At 54.3% G+C, this 19,330-nt stretch overlaps 1 protein-coding gene across 1 annotated transcript; it reads right to left on the reverse strand.

The window, feature by feature from the left end:
- Nucleotides 1-383: 383 nt before the first annotated feature.
- On the reverse strand, nt 384-16,342 carry URM1 (ubiquitin related modifier 1). The gene is made up of 5 exons (XM_068976023.1): nt 16,272-16,342; nt 11,844-11,914; nt 3,609-3,690; nt 2,042-2,090; nt 384-1,679 (listed from the first exon to the last, which is right to left on the reverse strand). Exons 1-5 carry the CDS (start codon nt 16,304-16,306, stop codon nt 1,611-1,613), a joined length of 306 nt encoding a protein of 101 aa, XP_068832124.1. The 5' UTR covers nt 16,307-16,342; the 3' UTR covers nt 384-1,610.
- Between the last annotated feature and the right edge of the window lie 2,988 nt (nt 16,343-19,330).

Raw genomic sequence — 19,330 nt, forward strand, 5'->3', positions numbered from 1 at the left:
CCAGGTCATGGGACGTGGGGCTCAGCAGTCTTAACTATGCTTCCTCCGTTCTGTTCCATTCTGAGGCTGCTGGCTGCGGCTTGTGGGACAAAGCCTGGCCTCGGACAGACGGGTAGGGAAGTGTCCTGGGACCCAGACTGGTCAGCACAGACTGGCCCTGAAACCCCTTCTCCAGATGGCCCAACCATATCATCCCTTCTCAGTGTCTGGATAGTCTGGGTTTCAACTCCTGCTCTTTTTTGGGTGAAGGGCAGTTCTGAAAGCCCTGGGGTGAAGACAGGGAGGGTGGGACCAGAGAAGTGACTGCCAGCTGGGTGAACGTGGGGTCCCACTGGTTTCGGTTTCTAAGGATGAAGTTCCAGGCAAGGCCAGTAAACAACTTAGTCTTTTATTTGCCCAAGGCCAGCTGTTGCAGGCACTGAGGCCCCAAGACTTCCAGAAGGGATGAGGGTGGGGGGAGTCACCCTGCCTCCCAGGTGCTGCCTGCCCCATCCTGCTTCCTGCAGGAGATGGGAGAGTAGATAAAGTGTGCCCTTGCACCATCAAGTATCTCAATTTTGTGTGTGTGTCAGTCGCTCAGTCGTATCCGACTCTTGCGACCCCATGGACTGTAGACCACCAGGCTCCTCTGTCCAAGGGATTCTCCAGGCAAGAGTACTGGAGAGGGTTGCCATTTCCTTCTCCAGGGGATCTTCCCGACCCAGGGATAGAACCCACATTTCCTGCATTGCAGGTGGATTCTTTACTGTCTGAGCCACCAGGGAAGTCCCCTCAGTTTTCAGATATTATAAAAATTCCATTGTCGTTAGGGAGGAAACTGAGGCACATTGATCCCCCACCCCAGGCCTCTCTTTGCCAGTCCAAGGTCTAGCGTACACCCTCCTGCTCTCCACCCCCAGTGGAATGAGCTGTACATAGGCAGCCTTTTGCCTTGTGTCAGGGGCAGGCTCTCAGGAGCCCATCTGGTGGCCTGTGTTGGGGGAGGCTGGCCAGGGTCAAGGGCTGTGGGTGGGGGAGCAGGAGGAGGAGGAGCAGGTTGGAGGAGCAGCTGCTGTGTGTGCGCGTAGGGGGCGGTCGGCGCTGAATAGGGGACCCCAGCTGGGGTTCCATAATGATATCAATGGGGGACAGGCAGAGCCCTCTGCTGTCCAGATGGGGAAACTGAGGCGAAGGCTCCTCCTGTCTTTGAGAGGGGAGGGGCCTGCCATCAGCTAGTGAGGTTCATTCCTCTTCCCCAGGAAGGCACTGCAGCCCAGGACGGGCAGTGCCTTGTCAGCGGTCACTCAGGGAGACACAGGAGGGACAGCAGCTGGGTCACCTGGCCGCACAGACCCCCTCCACTCCAGCCACGCGGAGGGGGACCCTCCCCCACCTCAGCTGCTGGGAGGAGGAGTGCCCGGCTCGGGTGCCTGCCTTCCCCTGCTCACGTGCCCGAGAAAGGCTCATTTTTAGCACCTGGCCTCTTTTCCCTGCCTGGAGGGAGCTCAAGGGACAGAGTAGGGAAGAAAGCAGCCAAGGGGGACAGGAAGATCTGGAAGTAGGGCCCCAGGGGATTGTCTGATTCTTCTGCTCTCCCGACCCCAAGGGGGCCCAGGCGCGGGGAGAGGCCCTTAGCCGCCATGCAGCGTGGAGATGAAGAGGACGCTGTCTTGGTCCTGAAGCTGGTAGTCCAGCTCACCCTGGTCCAGGAGAGAAAGAAGACCGTCAAGGGCACTTTTCCAGTTTCTCCCCGGGGTGTTGAGAGGGGAAGTGGGGCACAGGGGCTAGCTGCATTGAGAGGGGAAGACAGAATCTACCAGAAAGAAGTGGGTACCCTATCCACTAACTAGCAAACCTCCAGGATGGAGGGCAGCTTGCCACTTCCCCAGCAGCCCATGCCTTCCTCACTCAGGGTGGGAGGCTTGAGGAGCTGCCGTCTGGACGCCAGGTTTGGACAGAGGGTGACCCCGCCACTCTGGGCCTGATGAGAGGTCCAAGGCTTTCCTACCACAGTGGTGGGTTGGGGTGGGGTCGAGGGAGGGCTGCTCCCCCAGGTACTGACCAGCAGTTCCCAGTCGGCATCGTTAACCAGCACCAGAATCCCTGGCCGCCTGTGGGAAAGACGGTGGTGAGTAGGAGGGTGTGAATGGCAGGAGCTGGCGAGAGCAGGGGCAGAAGCTTAGATGTTTGGGCTGCAGAGTCTATGGGGTGGAGGGGCGCCTTTGCTCTAGGGGGTTCCGTCAGAGAACATCCAGGGAGAGGAGGTGACAGGCAAGTCTGAGGGCCAGATGGAACACACGTACAACTCCACTGCCACCTCCCAGATCTGGGGCATGGTTTCCCTGAGCATCAGTTTCTTCATCCGAAAATAGGGTAAATCATAAGTGTCTTCCTCATAAGCTCCCCGGGGAGGACGAAGTGGGATGTCAAGTAGGAGCTGCCAGGGAACCACTGGCAGCAGCCTATCCTTCCAGGGGTCTAACCTCACTGTCCCTGGCCTCCTGCATGTGCGTCTTGGGGAGGAGGCCATCTTGGCTGCTTTGAATCAGGGAAGTCTGCCAGTGGCCCCTGAGCCCCTGACAGCCTGAGAGCTGCCCTGCCTGGAGGAGGGCAGTGTAGGCCGACATCTGGACAAGCACCTTACTTAGCCTGGTTCCTTCTGGCAAGGACCCAGAGAGCACTGCTGTCCTTGGGGGTGGCTGCCACAGCCGCTGGATCACGACCTGGGCTCCAGGCCGGATGGCAGCCTGAGCCCCCAGGGCCTGCTGTTGAACCTCTGCTTCCAGGCAGAGGAACAAGGGCCACAGGTGCCCTGCCCACTTCTGTGACGTATGAGAATAGCCTTGCTGTAGGGGTAAAGTGACTTCTTGGCATACGGAACCTGGATCCTTTCCCAGGAGGCTGAGCTGGGCCTGAGACAGACACAGAAGCTTTGGGCCAGGCAAGGGGTGTCCTCAAGTGAGCACAAACATGCACGTGTGTGCACATGCGTGCAGTGACCCCCTGTAACCTGAGACCTGCATTGTACAGCCCGGTATCTATGAGGCACACTTCAATTTAAATTCCATCCAAGTGAAACTGAACACTTGGTTCCTCAGTCACACTACCAACATTTCGAGGTTTCAATATCCTCAACGCCTAGCAGCTACCACACTGGATAGCACAAAGAGAGAAACATGTCCATCACTGGGAGGGCGCTGTCTGTCCCAGGCTGTCAAAGGAAGAGAGAGACCTTGGGGAGCATCTTTTCTCAGTGCTGCCTGTGCAGAGAGAACAGTTGAGCCCAGAGAAGGGAAGTCATTTGAGCAAGGTTCTTTGGCAAGTTTGTGGCATCCAGAAAGCAGGATCTAAGTTTTTTTGTGGTGTTTTTTTCTGGTAAATTTACCAATCTCCTGACATGGACTTTTGGGAAAAAAACAAAAAAACAAAAAACCTAAGAGTCCAATGTAGTAACAAGAAAACTGAAACAAACTTCTACAGAGTTGGGCAGCAGCAACCCTTCCTTGGAGGGCAAAGAAGAGGATCCGAGGGGAAAGGGCCTGGAGGAGGCGGAGTCTGAAGCAAGGCCAGGGCTTCAGGCCTCCTTCCCTCAGCCCGCCCTCCTTGGGGAAGGGGAGAAAGGGACTCACACGCTGTCTCCTTGGATGAACAGCTCTGGCCGCTCTTTTAGCAAATTCTTCTTGATCCAGACAAGGAGGCTGCGGATGTCCCCTGCAGAGGAAGGCACAGAACAAAACTAACGTCAAATTCAATGCTTCTGGCCCTGAGGGCCCTGCCCGGAGCAGGAGGATGTGCACTTGGGGCTCAGAGGGCCTCTTTTAGACCTGGCTGTCATGGCGCCTGGACTTGTGGTTTCCAAGGTGAGGAAATGGACTTGGAGAGACCAGAGAGGTCTTCTCGGAGGCAGTGGCACCTGGCCTTGCTGAAAGCTAGAAGAAGAGGTAACGGGGACTCAAGGTGGACAGTGGGCGGAACAGTCACGTCCGAAAGAGCAGACACAGACCTCCACTCACAAGGCCTAAGAGATGGTCGGACACTGCCAGGGGCAGGCTTCTCAGAGAGCCCCTCCACCTCTATCTCCCCAGCCAGTCCCAGATGGGGAGCATTAGGCTTTGCTCTTGGAAAGTCTGCATATATTTCCCTTTGTGAGGGAAGAAAAACAATTGCTGAGCCGATAACATCAGTTAATTTCCTCTGGCAGAAGGAGAGAAGGATCCTTCACCAGCCAGAGATGCTGACGAATCACAGTCCCTCCACTCCCCTCTGCAGAGCCCTCCAGGCCAAGGCAGCTGCCACGAGGAAGTGAGAAGCCGAGGGTCGACAGGGCCTCTCCCGCTCGGCTGGACACTGAGACCTGCCTCTGTGTGGTTCTGGGGCAGCCACCAAGCTCTGCACCTCATCTGGAGGCTAGAGGCCACATGTCCCCAGGGCCACCTCTCCTTTTCTGGGGTCAGGTCCCAGGTCACGCACACTATCATCCCCTCGAAGACTATGGCTCTCAATGATCCACTCCTCAAGCAGAACATCCCTGAGGCTGCAGGGCTTTTCTCTCCCTGAGAGGACAGCTAGTCTCTGGGAAGCCAGCAGGGGGCTGGAGGTTAGCCATTCCCCTCCTGAGTCAAAGTCTCAGAAAGGGCTGCTGTCCTGGGCCTGTGCCAAGACAAAGCTCAGGGGTTAAGCTGGAGAAGGGCCCACGCACTGCCTTGGTTTCCCTGGCTGGAGGCAGACTCCTAGCATGCAGGCCAGAAAAAGGCTGCAGGTCAGGAAGGGGCCCAGCGTGTGTCACCCACAGCACCAGCCTTGGGCAGGGTTTTAAGGCACTCTTATGGGCCTGCCTGCCACCCCCTCAGGAGGCAGGCAGGCTACACCCTGGATGGCCTGGCTCACTCTGCTCTGTGCCAGCTCCCCTGGACCGTCTGCCAGCAGAGCACAGGGCCATGGGCAGTGGCCACAGGCTGAGACTGTGCCTTTCCATTTTAATTCCTGCTTTTAAGCAAAGCTGACGGGAGCCCGCAGGGTCCCTGGAGCGGGCCGGGGTGGGGAGGGTGGGGGGGGGCGTGTTGCCTCCAAGTAGCTGCAGTCCATTTCGACTCCTGGCTGGGTTCCTCCCCAAGGCCTGGGCTTCAGAGGTTTCCCTGTGGCCTCCATCTTGGCACTGTCTGGTGGGCCGCCAGCCCATACATCTTGTGGCCGCTCGATAGAGCCGCCGGGGTCTGACACATCCATCAGCCAGCCCCCGCGGGCGGGGCTCTGACTGTGTGCGTGGCGCTCGGAGGGCCTGGGCAGGGCCTGGCCTGAGGGCCACCAGCTGCACCTCCACAGCCCCCGCCGGCCTGTTCCGAACCAGGACTCCCTGGGTCACCGCTCCGGCTCCCTCTAAGGAAGGCTGTGCTCTGCTCTCGTAGGCTGGGGCGGCGGGGAGGACTTATGGTCATGTCGGGGTCATCCCAGAGCGTCATGGCGTCCCCGAGGGCTGGGCCAGGGGGCGTCTGCTGCGGGTGCTGGCTCATTTATCATGATGCTCCTCTTTGCTGAGGTCATTCCCTCCCTCCTCTGCACCCCCCAGGCCTGCTCACATTCTTGATAGCCTGTTACCATGGTGAGGCCACCGCATCACCACCCGTATTGTTTCCCCATGCCTGGATTTGGGGGTGGGGAGAGGTGGAACTCCCGACTCCCTTCGCAGGCTGCAAGGGCCACTTGGCCTGGCCTGAAACACACCCCCAGGGACATCTTGCTAGGCTTGCTGAGGCCCAGACAATATGCAAATAGCCTCCAAGCCAGATGGTCAGCTTCCAAAGGCGCCCAGGGGAGGAGGAAGGGTTAAGCAGAGTCAGGGGCTGGTGGTGGCTTGGGGATGGCTCCAGGAACCTCACTGTCACCTTCCCTCTCTGCATCCTCCTGCCTTCCGTGGCTTCCCATGGTGGCTGCCCTCCGGCGATCTCAGGAAATCGCTCAGGAGACAAATATTTACTGAGCAGCTACTATGTGCCAGGTGCCACGGAGATGGCGGAGAACAAGCGGACACAGAGCCTGATCGTGCAGAGCCACAGGCCTGCAGGGGAGATGGACGGTACTTCGTTAGTCATGACAAATGTGCTCTCCTTTGTGTGGGAGCAGTACGAGTTTTTCTGAGGGTGTTCACATTGAAGCTGAGGCCCCAAGGATGAGTCGGGTGGGATGGGGGGAGCAAGCTGGGCAGAAGGAAGAACATATGGGAAGACCTGAGGCAGGCTGAAATTGGCAGGTTCAAGGCGATAGAACTGAGAAGGCGGGAAGGTCAGCACGAGATACAGCCAGGGAGGCAGCCTTGGCTGGACTGCGCAGGGCATGCGGGGCCTTGAAAAGAGGCTGCTGGGGAAGAGGGCCCCCTCCTCAGGAACCTGAGCCCTAGCACACAGCACAGAACCTCGCACACAAGATGCCCTGGACACGTTTACTGAGCATATGGGTCTGAGTTCAACTGCATCATTTCCTAGTTAAACGACCTTGGGTAAGGAACTCTCTTCAGCTTCCTTCTTTGTAAAATGGGAATGGTAAAAATGCCTCTGAGGGTGTTGTGAGGCTCAAATAAGATGATCCATGGAAAGCTCTTGGCACTGTGCCTGGCATAGCGATGCTGTAACAACTCCGTCAGTCAGAGGAAGAACCCTTCAGTTTCTCTTGTTGCCCCTTTTAGACGTTTAGACTCCTCAGAGGCTCCCTGGACAGCTCCAGTGGCAGGACTCATACGCTGAGGCCATGCGGCACCAGGACAGGGAGACGAGCACCCAACCCCGTCGGGTTTCCCATGCAGGAGGCCTTAGGACCTGGCCTGCCCACTGCGGGAAGAGCAAGCTCTTGTGGCGGAGTGCCTATGAGTCTGGGTTCTGGAGCTGGAAGGCCCTGGGGTGTGTGCTAGATGGCCCTGGGTAGAAGTCACTTCGCCTAAGTCTCAGCGCCATCCTTGGACAAGGGAGGGATATAATAACCTTGCTCTTGATGCCAGTGGCAGGCCTAGCATGGTGTCAAACAGACAAGACGAACGTCCCTGTTCTTGCAGTGATTCAGGATTCCTTATCCTGGGGGCTGCCAGACCCTTCCCCTAGAGGCCGCTGGGAAAGGGCACCATGCACACCCCTTAGACCTACAGAGGCTCCCACCAGAATCCCATGCCCCAGTGGATTTGTCCTTGTCTGGGGACAACGACCACCCACTGTGGCGCCCCCCACTCCCAGTGGTGTCAATCTAACTTCCGGTCTCATCTGATGTCGCACAGCTGACCCTCATCCAACCTCTTCTTGCAGGCTTCCAAGGGGAGATTTTCTCCCAGCCTGAAATCTGGCTTCTGGTCCCTCCCACCCACAGAGCCTAGCTGGGCCTGGGGACCACCACGCCAACGATGCAGACTCGGCAGAGCCGGTCCCCTACACCTTCTCTCCTCGTTAAGCGGCTCTGGTCCCCACCAAGTCCACCAGGCTCCAGGACAGGAGTCCTCTGGGAGTCCACCCCAGGCCTCAGCTGAAAGGGGAGAAGAAAGAGCTGGGATGGGGGGAGAAGAGAAGAGAGGGTAGAGGGAACATCAGAGGGTCCATTTACAAGTGAATGGAGGTAAGAATGGAGCAGTTTGTGGGCTAAACTGGCCTCAGAAGGAGGTTTACAGATGTGCGAGGGGACGCTCCTCATTGTTTAATTAAGCAGAAAGTGGATCTTTTCAAAAGCAATTTTGCACAGGGACTGGGAGGGGTGAGGGGGAGAGGAGGGTGGTGGGGAGGGGATCAGCAAACAGGCCCCAGAACGGAGAAAGGAACAGCTGGCCCCAGAGAGGCTGTGAAATGCATGCTAAGCAGTTTAAAGCGCCTGGGAGCTCCCAAGCCACCCCTGCCTCCCGCGCCAGCCTCCCTTTAATACAAAGGCAGGGCTGAGGAGCAGGGAAAGGTGAGGCAGTCTCTTCCTGGGACCAGGGCAGCTAAGGCCCAGGCCAGGACCATTGAGGTTCGGGATTTGCTCCAGGCCCCTGACCAACCCTGGTCTGCGAGCCTTGAGTTGAAAGGATCCTTGATGCATTAAAAACCAGCTCCCAGTGGCCAGGCCCCAAAGCCGGTGGGTGCCTCCAAAACTCAGCCACTCAAAGCCTCTTCCGTGGAGGTGGCTGTTAAGAATCCTCAGCTCCCTGCACAGGCAGCCACTCACTGGATCAATGCACCTTGCTTCCCAGAACCATGTGCTTAGATCTGGAAGCAACGTTTCCAAACTGCAGGTGTCAAACTGATAACTGACTCGTGCGCGCTTGCACTCGGTCATGTCCGACTCTGTGACCCCGTGGACGGCAGCCCGCCAGGCTCCTCTGTCCATGGGATTTCCTGGTAAGAATACTGGAGTGGGGTGCCATTTCCTTCTCCAGGGGATCTTCCCAAGCCAGGGACTGAACCCACGTCTCCTGCACTGGCGAGCAGATTTTTTTATCAATGAGCCACCTGGGAAGCCCAATAATGAGCTCAAGACAGACTAAATCGAGTCCAGCCTCCCGCTTTACAGGTGGCATAAGAGGCCTGCAGAAATAACTGATTTGCCAGCACATGCTGCCAGGGTGCCTCTCTCGCCATCTCACCCTCTTTGGCCTTTCCCAGCCTCTCATTCCAAGTTGGCCGGGTTGGAAGCTCTCCACTGGCCCAGGACCCAGGGCCTTGGAGTCCCCTTGTTTGTGAGACTTGTCACAATCCATAATCTTACGGCCACTGTTTTCTCTGCTGGAGTCTCCAAGACCTGCTTGGCCAAGTGGCAGCCCCTGGGCTGGGAAGGCTGCCAGACGGCAGATCTGGGCATGGGCTTGGGAGGAGTGAGGCTCTCCCCGTGGCACCAGGCCCCTGCCCTCCTGTTGGGCTCTGTGTGCCAGGGTGAGGCCTGGCAGCTGCCAACCAGCTCTGCCGCTGTGATGTGACCCATGCCTCTGGGCACAGCAGGGCACAAGTGGGAGCCAGAGGTAGAGACCCCTGGCCAAGGGCCCAGAACTAAGCACATGGGCCACTTTGCTAGCCTCCCCTGCTTCCTTTTATTTCATCCCAGAGAGAGGAGGAGAGCCCCCTACCTGCCCCCGAGGCAGTAGATGAGGGATTCAAAATCTGAGTCTTAGGGACTTCCCTCATGGTCCGCTGGTTTAAGACTCCAGGTTTCCAATGGAGGGGGCTTGGGTTTGATCCTTGGTTGAGGAACTAGGATTCCACATGCCATGCAGTATGGCCAAAAGATAAAAATAAAAACAAACCTAGGTCTTAGCCAGCTTCCCTGCTTGAGTAACTCTGGACAGGTCACTCTCTCTCTGTTAAGTTTGGTTTCCTTGTCGATAGATAATATCTACTGGGGTCATTATGAAAACTGAGATCAGTAGCTGTTGGAGGCATGAAAGTGTGAAAACTTGAGAATATTCTGCAGGTCTGAGATGTGATGTGATTCACGGAAGCTCTTGGGATAAATGGTAATGGGATAGTGGCACCCTGCAGGATGGGGTGACCCTGGCATTGGCTTCAACCCCAGCTCTCCCAATGACATAAGCGCATGGTCGAGGGTAAGACCTTGGACATCTCTGAGTTTGGATTTCCACTGTTTTTTTGGGGGGCGGGGAGGGTTACACTTTTTAAAGTGGAAGTAATGATAGTTACCACCTAAGAATCTGTGACAATTACTTGTACCACCCACTGGGGTTTTGCCTACCCTGTCAAACTCAGCCTGTGCCCGAGGACACTGGCCTTCCCTTGGGTCCTTGACCACCACAAGGCCTTCTGCCTGGGGGCTTCACAAGTGCAGTCCTTTCTCCTTGCAATGGGCCCCACGCACCTCTGCTCTCCCTCCAATTTGTTAGGTTGCCTTCCATCCATTCCTCTGGGCTTTCGCCTCAAAGTCGTCTCTCTCTCTCTCTTTTAGTGCCGTGCAGCATGCCGGATCTCAGTTCCTGGACCAGGGACTGAACCTGGGCCATGGCACTGAACGTTCGGATTCCTAACCACTAGGGCACCAGGGAATCCCCTCAAAGACACTCCTCTAAAGAGGGCTTCCCTTGCCACCCTGTTGTCTCATTCAAAGCACCCTTTTGTTCTGGTGCCAGTGAGGACCACTCGTGCTGTTATACATCCATGAGTTTACTTCTTCACTGCCTGGCTCCATGTCCCTTACTCTGTTAGCTCCAATAGGGCAAGAACCATATCAGTTTTGCTTAAGATCAAATTGGCACAAAGGAAAACACATGTGTGTGCGTGTGTGTGTGCGCATGTGTGTGTGAGAGAGAGAGTGCGTGCACGAGATCAGTTGTGCCCAACTCTTTGCAAACCCCTGGACTGTCCAGGCTCCTCTGTCTACAGAATTTTCCAGGCAAGAATACTGGAGTAGGTTGTCATTTCCTACTCCAGGGTATCCCCGACCCAGGGATCAAACCCACATATCTTGCATCTCCTGCACTGGCAGGCAGATTCTTTACCACTGCGCCACCCGGGAAGCCTGGCACAAAGGAAAACACGTGTGCATATTCAAAAAGATGGGTGCCGACCACAGGAAAGAATTAAGTACCTTCTTCTACGACTGGCACTTGGTGAGCGTTCGGTCAATGAATGAATGAAAACGACTGGAATTATTAAACTTGGGCACCTTCATGTGGAGCAAAAGCAGGGGGAAACAAACCCTAACTTGTGATGTTTTAATAACGTCCTGGCTAAATCTTTAAGGCTGCATCTTTGGGAGGCTTCTGACAGCCCCTTGTTTCCTCCCAAGGCTGCAGAGCCATCTGTCAAACTAAGAAACCATCACCTATAGCATCTTGGATCTTCCTCCACCAGGGACACAATCCCACAGTCCTGATGTTTAACCTCAGCCTCATGCCCACAGCCAGCTCCAGGGGGCAGCGCCCTGTACCCTGGCCTCTGAATGTGGCACAGAGACCTGCTCTACGCCACTGCCCTTCAACCCCAAGGGAGGGTCAGAGACAGTCTTGGTAGTAAGTGATACCTGGCAGATGCATGTCCCTTTCCAGAAGAATTCTGTCAAACCTCACTTGACTTTCTCTACTGCCCACCTCCAGGAACCTCATTCCCCTGGCTCCCCATACAACGGACTTCCTCTTCTTCCCAGAAGTATCTCAGCCCAAGGTGAGATGGGCTCCCACTCCTGAATGTTCTGCTCTTGCTAAGATCCACTGCTAGGGCTGCAAAGCTCCTCCACAGCGGCAGTGTCCAGCCCCTGCCTCTAGGCTACGCTGCTATTTACCCAGCTGGACCTCTGGAAATCCTCCTCCCCACTTCCCCAATCTGAAGGCAGGGTCAGTCTCCCAGTGCCTGGTACATAGTCTGCGGCATGGGAGGTGCTCAGGGTGTGTTTGCTAAAGAAAAGTCGAACAGGTATTTGAATGAACCTCCCCCCTCCAACCTCCTTGGCTGGACACTTTTCTTCTCATTGAAATTCATTAAGTCCATCTGCATTGTTCCATTCTTGACAAAGATTATCTCCTTTGTGAAGACATCCCTCTGTGGCCATCCAGTGATGGCAGAGATGCCTGGTACAGCTGGCTGACACTTTTTAGCAACCCTGAGAGATAGGGATTATCATCTCCCCCTTTCACAGATAAGAATGCGGAAGCTCAGAAAGGTGAGGTGACCGGCCTAAGGTGCTAAGGGGATTCAAACTCAAGTCTGAATACAGAACCTGTGCTTGGAAGGACGCAGCGATGCCATCTCCTCCCTACAAAGCTGGCTGACACTGGAGAGGATGGAGGAGACAACCGGTGACCTCTCTCCCTTCCTCCCCATGGCCTGGGAAATCCTACCCACTCTCACTTGACCAGGCTGAGTGACCCTGTGGAGCAGCTGCTGCTCAATGGTGCTCAGAGAGCCTGTACTCACAGGGTTCCTCCTGTCCAGGCAAGGTGACCTGATGCTTCTTCACACCGTCGAACAGGAGCTCCGCACCACCTCTGCAAAGGAGGGCCAGAGAAAGAGCCTCAGAGACCGAAAACTGAGGAGGCTGGCACCAGATGCCCAAGAGTCAGAGAGCAAGGTTCGGGAACACCTTGGGTATCAGCCATCAATTCTCAAATGTGGCTTCTTGATGTGGTAAAGCAGGACAGAAATAATGTTTATTAACATTTAAGTACCCAAAATTTCAGACTCTGGCTTTGACTCCTCTGAATCAAGAGGTAGCTTAGCATATGGGGGCAGAGCACAGGCCCTGAGGTGGAGACCAGGCCCCACCCGGGCCTGACTGGTGAGACCCTAGGCACGGGACGGCATCTTCTCAAGCCTCAAGCTTTCTGTCTGCAAAAATGTTGAGGAGCTACCCCAAGGCACACTGGAGACCCAGGCATAAAGGCTTCCTAGGGCCAGGTGACACTTTGAAATTCCCCTGCCTGTGCCTTGTCCCCACCCCTGCTGCCGGCCTGGTGGGCAAACCAAAGTGCTAGAGAGTAGGAGACCCCCACTGGACTTAGCAGTAAGCTTGCCCTTTACAAGAACATTCGTCGTCTCATTTCACCTTCATGGAATCCCGGGGAAGGAAGGAGGGAGGCAGATATTATTAACTCTGACCAACAGAGAAGCAAGTTGAGGCCAGTAGAAGTTAAGTGACTTGTCCAAGGCCAGATAGGCAGTAGCTGAACTAGTATTTGAATTCTAATTGGTTTCTGGCAGAAACAACTAAGGCTGCCCAGAAGGTCAGGAAGCCCCCTGAGGGCAGAATCTGGCTCACTTCTGGGTCCCAACACCTGGCTAAGGGAAGCCTGGGCCAGCAGAGAGGCTCCGCCAAGTGCAGATGCCAGAACTCATGGGGCGGACACTCGGGCTCTCAGCGCCACGCTGCTCCTCCCCGAGTCTCGTCGCAGACCTCACGTGGCTCTTCGCCTCAACAGCCTTGGGACGGGTGCGATGACTCCCACCCCACCACCCCTCCCCAGAGCTGGAGAACAGAGGTGTCCTGAGACGGCCCACTGGGAGGCAAAGGCAAGGCACGCATTGTCATGGGGGAAACATGGGGGCGACTGTCATCCAAACAAGGTCACGCTTTGTTGATGCAGAAATGTGGAGGGGGAGAGGAGGCCCATCTGTGGCCGCGCGCAGCGCCATTTCAGCTGCAAGCCCATACAGAGCCTCCATTTATCCCCTTCCAAGGGCCCCACTCTCTCTTGGGTAGGGGCTGGCACATGCAGCAGCTGGGGTGGGGGAGGGCGACAAGAAAGGGGCGACAGGAGTTGGGGGGTCAGAGGAGTGGGAACTGGAAGCGCTGGCACCCAAGCAAACAACCCAGATTGGCCAAACCTGGTGGTGCCAGGCGCAGAGGCCAGCGCTGTTTTCCCTTCACAGGCGGATAAAGAACCAGTCTGGCTCAGCGACTGACCTGTCACTGCTGGGTTTACCAGCGCCCGAGGGAAGGGTTGGCATTTTTGTGGTGAGAACATCTGGAGGGTAGGAAGGTGCACTCCCAGCCTCTGAAGTGATTCAGGGAGGCAAGAAGGGGCCCAACTTGGTCCCAGAAGAAAACCAAAGTCAAACTCTCGTAGGTCCTACAGGATTTGCGACTCAAACGCAATTAAGGCATCACAACCCAAGATACCTTGTCTTTCCTCCACTCCCCAGCTCTTGGTGGGAGGTGTCTGTTGGTACCAGTGACTGGTACAGACACCCTTCAAATGGTCTTCACTTTTCCAAGTTTACCTTCATCTTTTTATCTGATATATTTTACTTCTGTTCATTTCCCCTCTACCTACGGGGATGCAACTTCTGCCTAAAACAGGGCCTGGTACACAGCAGACACTCAAGAAATATTTGCTGAAATGAGTGAACATGCCCATTTCCCCACTTCTTCTCTGACCCTAGTGGCATTCCCTTCTTCTGCCAATACCTCCTGGACTCAAGGAGAAGGAAAAGGGAAAAGGAGGTGGGGCTCTCCTGTCCGGGCTGCAGTGACACAACACACATCTGCACTACCTGCACTGCATCCCCTGGGGCTGGAGAAGCTGCTCTGGCAGGACGAGGCTGGCAGACCCGGCCAGTGACAGGGGGGAGAAGGCAAAGGGCAGCCTTCCAGAGTGTCTACGAGAACTGGTGGGGCTGCGGGGACACAGCTGCTCACGGGAAAGAGGCAAAGTCCCAACGTTTGGAATCTTCAAGGATCAGGGTGGCACTTGGGGACAAAAGGGAGAGCCCGATGGGCAAACTGGTTTCTCTGCAAACATACCTAAGTTCAGAGTAAAGGGTGAAGGAAGTAGGCTAAGAGACACAGAAAATGAAAGAAAGGCCAAGGGGAGAAACAGGCACTGACAGAGACAAAGAGAGAAGGCCTCTAGGTTTAGCCTACATATTGGGCATTCCTGCTTCCCAAGAAGCTGCAGTTCTCATGGGACCCTGTAGCAGTGGGTAGTGGGAACACTGTCTTGCCTTGCTGGTGTTCACTATTGCTCTTGGGGTAAGGGAGACCGAGATGGTGGAGAAAACAGGAACTCCAGCAAGTCTGTAAGCCCCGGAGGGCAAGGACCACGTCTTCCTTGTATGACTTCCCCACTGCTGCCAGCACAGGACCTGGCACAGAAGACATTTCTGAAGACAAATGCCACGTCTGACTCAGTGAACATGAAAGGTAAATCGGCTGTGGGTGGTGGTGGTGGTTTAGTCACTAAGTCGTGTCCTACAGTTTTCGACCCCATAGACCATAGCCTGCCAGGCTCCTCTGTCCATGGGATTTCCCAGGCAAGAAATACTGGAGTGGGTTGCCATTTCCTTCTCCAAGGGATCTTCCTGATGCAGGGATCGAAACTTCGCAGGCGGATTCTCTACCACTGAGCCACCTGGGAAGCCCAAGCCAAGCTGACTGTAGATAAGCCTCAGCACTGGTAATCTGTAGTTTCTCTGTCTTCAGCTCTGCTGAGGGCTGTCAGAACAGCAGGGACCTTCTGGAACCTGCAGGCTATGGGGGACATAGCTGGGCAAAGGGTCAATAAAGCAAAATAATCAGGTGGCCAGACTAGCATAGTTCTAACTGGATCCATGGTGCCAGACAATATCATCAATTAAAAGGCAGTTAACATTCATGAGACTAGCCCCTCGTAAGGGACAGCAACGCTGAACACTGGAGGGCATGGACAAAGTTCTATTTATCTTTGTATCCTCTGTGCCTGGCTCGCTGCCTGGCACATGGTAAGCACTCAATAAATGACTGGTGAATGGACTATGCAATAAAGGGAATCCATGAAAGAAACTGGGGGTATCCAATAGAAGGAAAGGCATTTATAGGCAGAGGTTTCCGATTCCCATCCCAGACTCTCCCTTTCACATAAGCCTTGGGTTGTTTATCTTCACACACACAGACAAATCTAGTCCCAGCTTTTCCACCTGAATCTAGAAATTATACCGTCCATCTCTTAAGATCTGTTTCTCTGCCTTCTCTCTAAGCTTTGCACTTTTTTTTTTCCAGCTCTGAAATCACATGAAAAACAGTCTGTCTGTAAGAGGTAGAAGAGAATGCCTTGAGGAGATTTCCTCCCTGGTTTGTGTTTCTTTGGTAATTAGCATGTGTGGCCCCATCCTGCACTTTTTATCTTGAGCATACTGTAGTGGCAGAGAGGTAAAAGAATCTACCTGCCAATGCAGGAGACCCAAGAGTCAGGTTCGATCCCTGGGTCAGGAAGATCGCCTTGAGAAGGACATGGCAACCCAGTCCAGTATTCTTGCCTGGAAAATCCCATGGACAGACGAGCCTGGCGGGCTGCGGTCTATGTGGTCCCAAAGGGTCGGACATGATTGAGTGACTAAGTTACAGGCACATGTACACGCACTAACCCTGTTCTGTCAGGGTTAGTCTCTACTATTGTGCTACCTAGCCCCATGTCCCCACCTGACTTAAGACCTGCAGAAGGCACTCAGTAAGTTTACTAAATGTACCGGAAAGGGTTCAGGTTTGTTTAACACCCTCAAATCTTCGGAAAGGTTGGTCCGTCTCGGTCCTAGAAGCTCAGATGCCAGACACACGGGCCTGCTCCAAAATGGAGCTGGCAAATAAGGCCGGGAGGCCTGCTAACCAGTCACACCTTTTGAGTCCCGTAGGGCGCAGGGCATGGAGGAGTGCCAGAAGCATACCCCCAACTCCCGGGTATGCGCATCTATTCCCGGACATACGGCCTCGTCGCCCAGGGAGACCGAACCTCAAGCTCTCCTAGGCGGGTGGCGTAGCTCAGGGAAGTTGCCAGGGCGATTCGGTGGTGACAGGCCCCAAGGCAGAGGGAGGGGAGTTCCGGGCCCGACGACTTCAATCCATCCCCACGGCGCCCCAGCTCTGTGACTCACCCGAACTCCACCTCCACTGACAAGGGCGCTGCCATGTTGAGGAAGCCAAGCTCACAGGAAACTCCCCTCAACTTCCGGCTCTACAGGCCCCGCCCCCGTTTCCGGTTGCCGCGGACGGAAGAGGCGGGGCCAGGGAAACTCCTCCTCAGCTATTGGATCAAGGTTTGGAGCAGGAAGTTGAGGCCGGAGGACCGAGGGCCCTGTTAAGGGGGCGTTTTGGTCGGTCGTCTTGTTTCTTTACGGGACGGCGCTCAAACAGGTAGGGCCGGAAGCGACTGACATCAGCTGCAACTCGGCGGAGGAGAGACCTGGCATCTTTGCACTGTGACCGTGAGCCACGTTACGGTTTATCTTGCATTAGTTACCAGATTACCTTCTGTCAGCACACTGCTTGGAAGAACCCGTCCACTTGTCTTGAATTATCAGTGGCATCCAAATATTTACTTCCAGCCCAGAAAGCTCTCTCTTGAGCCATCGACTCTCAATCCAACCCCCATCTCGCCGTCGAGTTAGATTTCATTCATTCAGCAGATGTTTATTGCACGTCCTCCGTGTACCTGGCATTTTGATCGGTGCTAAGAGATGCCTATGGTGAATCGGATAGGCAAGGTTCCTGTCTTTAGGGCACTCACAGTCTCGTGGGGGAAACCAATCAATAAACATAGGAGTCATGCTGCTAAGTGTAAAATCTCAAACTGAAAAATGATCTGGCATCATAAGAACTTCAGAAACAAAATGGGCTGCACTGGACTTGGGCTGAGCTCTAAAGCCTGAGTCGAGCTAAGTAGGTGGATATGAGGAGAGAAAAGCCGCTGGGAGCATTCCAGTGATAACGGAAAGTGCAAAGACTCTGGGTAGGAGGACATGCTGGAGCACCAAGAGAAGGTAGAAATTGGGGAGCAGAAGGCCTGATAAGACATGAGGCTAGATATGTAGGCAGGGGCCAAATCATGACTTGTAAGCCAGGTAAGAATTTCAGTCTCTTATCCTAAGAGCAGTGGTAGGCCTTGGAAGGATTTGGCGGGGGTGGGTAGGGCGGGGGGTGGGTGGGGTGGGGGAGTGACATTATTAGAACTCTGTTTTAAAATATCCTTCCTGGGACTTTCGTGGCAGTCCAGTGGTTAAGATTCTGTGCTACCACTGCAGGGGGCGCAGGTTTCATCCTTGTTCAGAGAATAAAAATCCCCCATACTACGTGGGGTAGCCTAAATAAATAAGTAAAATATTCTTCCTGGCTGCAGTGAGAACTGGAAGGAATTGGGAAGGAGATAGGGAGACTACTGGAACCTGTTACAAAAGCTCAGGGCAGCTAAACCACACTTCCAAAATTGAACTCATCGTTGGTAGCTTAAGGTAGTGTACCCTGGTGGTTAAGGGTGGATGTAAGGATGTGGTCACCGCTAAGGGCTCAGAGTTCAACTGCCAGCTTTACATCCACGTCCCACCACTTCCCATGTGCATCTTTGGTTAAGTCCTTTAACATCTGTGCCTCAGTTTCCTCCTCTGTGCAAATTAAGATAATAGCAGCCCCATAGGGTTGTCATCAGTACTAAATGAGTTCTTGGCACAGTGCCTCGTTTCCTAAAATAGGCTCCCCTGTGTTCCGCATCTCAAGGATACCACTGCTATCCACGGAAACACCTAAGCAAGAAACCTTGGACATTGTTTTAAATTCTCTCCCATATCCAGACAGTTTAGCACATTTGGGTTCGTCTCCATGCTAAGCTGATTTTGCAGCCACGTGTTCTAACACCACCATCACCTCTCACCTGCTTCTCTGGCCTGCCTGCCTCCCACCTCCCTGCCTCTGACCTGACTTTCTTATACAGTTCAACTCCACAGGCAGCTGCGAGTGCCTTCAGCGTATCAGGCACTGTTCCAAGGCACTGGCAAAATGAGGAAAGCATCAGAAGAGGAAAACCCTGTGGCCAGTGGGAAGAACCCACCTTCACTGTGCTGTGTGGAACTCAAGTTTCATCAGTCTGTAAAGAAGGCTTTGGGACCAAATGATCTCTTAAAGGCCCTTTAAGTAAAAATGTTCTAGGGAATTCACTGATGGTCCAGTGGTTAGGACTCAGTACTTTGCTGCCAAGGGCCTGGGGTTCAGTTCCTGGTTGGAGAACTAAGGTCATACAAATATATATGTATAGTAAGTGTTAGTAGCTCAGTTATGTCTCAGTTGTGACCCCATGGAATGTGGCCCACCAGGCTCCTCTGTCCATGGAATTCTCCAGGCAAGAATGCTGGAGTGGGTTGCCATTTCCTCCTCCAGGGTATCTTCCCTACCCAGGGATTGAACCCTGGTCTCCTACATTGCAGGCAGATTCTTTACCACTGAGCCACCTCACACACATACACACATTTATATATTCTAAGATATTTTCACTGGCTCCTCCAAGGGCTGAGGTCTAGAAACCTTGCTTGATTCACGTTAGAGCCTTAGCTCATAGTAAGGAGCTTTATACATTGTAGGGCTTTGGTAAGTGCTTGCTGAATTAATGAAGGAATAAGAGAACACATATCAATTCCCTTCTCAGTCATTCACTGGCTTCTCTTTCCCAACAAGGTAAAGACCTCTGATTTGAGGCCACCTTTAGTTAGGCCACGTAGAGTTGAATATTCTCTAACTCTGCAGACTGCTGCCTGCTGAGCTGGCATGGGAGAGCTAAGGAGCTTTTGAAAAGCTTCATTCATTTGACAGACATTCATTGAGCACCTATCAAGTGCCAGGCCCAGGGCTGGTGCTGGGAACACAAGGGCAGACTTTAAAAAAAAAACCAAGGGGTCCCTGCTTTCCTGGGGCTGATATTTTGGAAAAGACATGTGAAAATAGACCACACAGTGCAATCAGTTGTTATGAAGGGGGAACATGGGGACCTGTGGGAGATGAAAAGATCCAGTCAGGCAAGGTTTCCCAAAGGAAGTCACATCTAAGCCCGAGTCCCGGGAAATTATGAGAGGTGGAGGTGGCAGGAGAGGACAGGTAGGGAGGCCAGAGGTGTTCCTTCTTCCCAGAGAAGTGGAAACCCTTCCCACATCACTTCTAGGTAAGTCAGCCC

This window comes from Capricornis sumatraensis, chromosome 1 (assembly GCF_032405125.1).
Source record: "Capricornis sumatraensis isolate serow.1 chromosome 1, serow.2, whole genome shotgun sequence".
NCBI classification, from domain to species: Eukaryota; Metazoa; Chordata; class Mammalia; order Artiodactyla; family Bovidae; genus Capricornis; species Capricornis sumatraensis.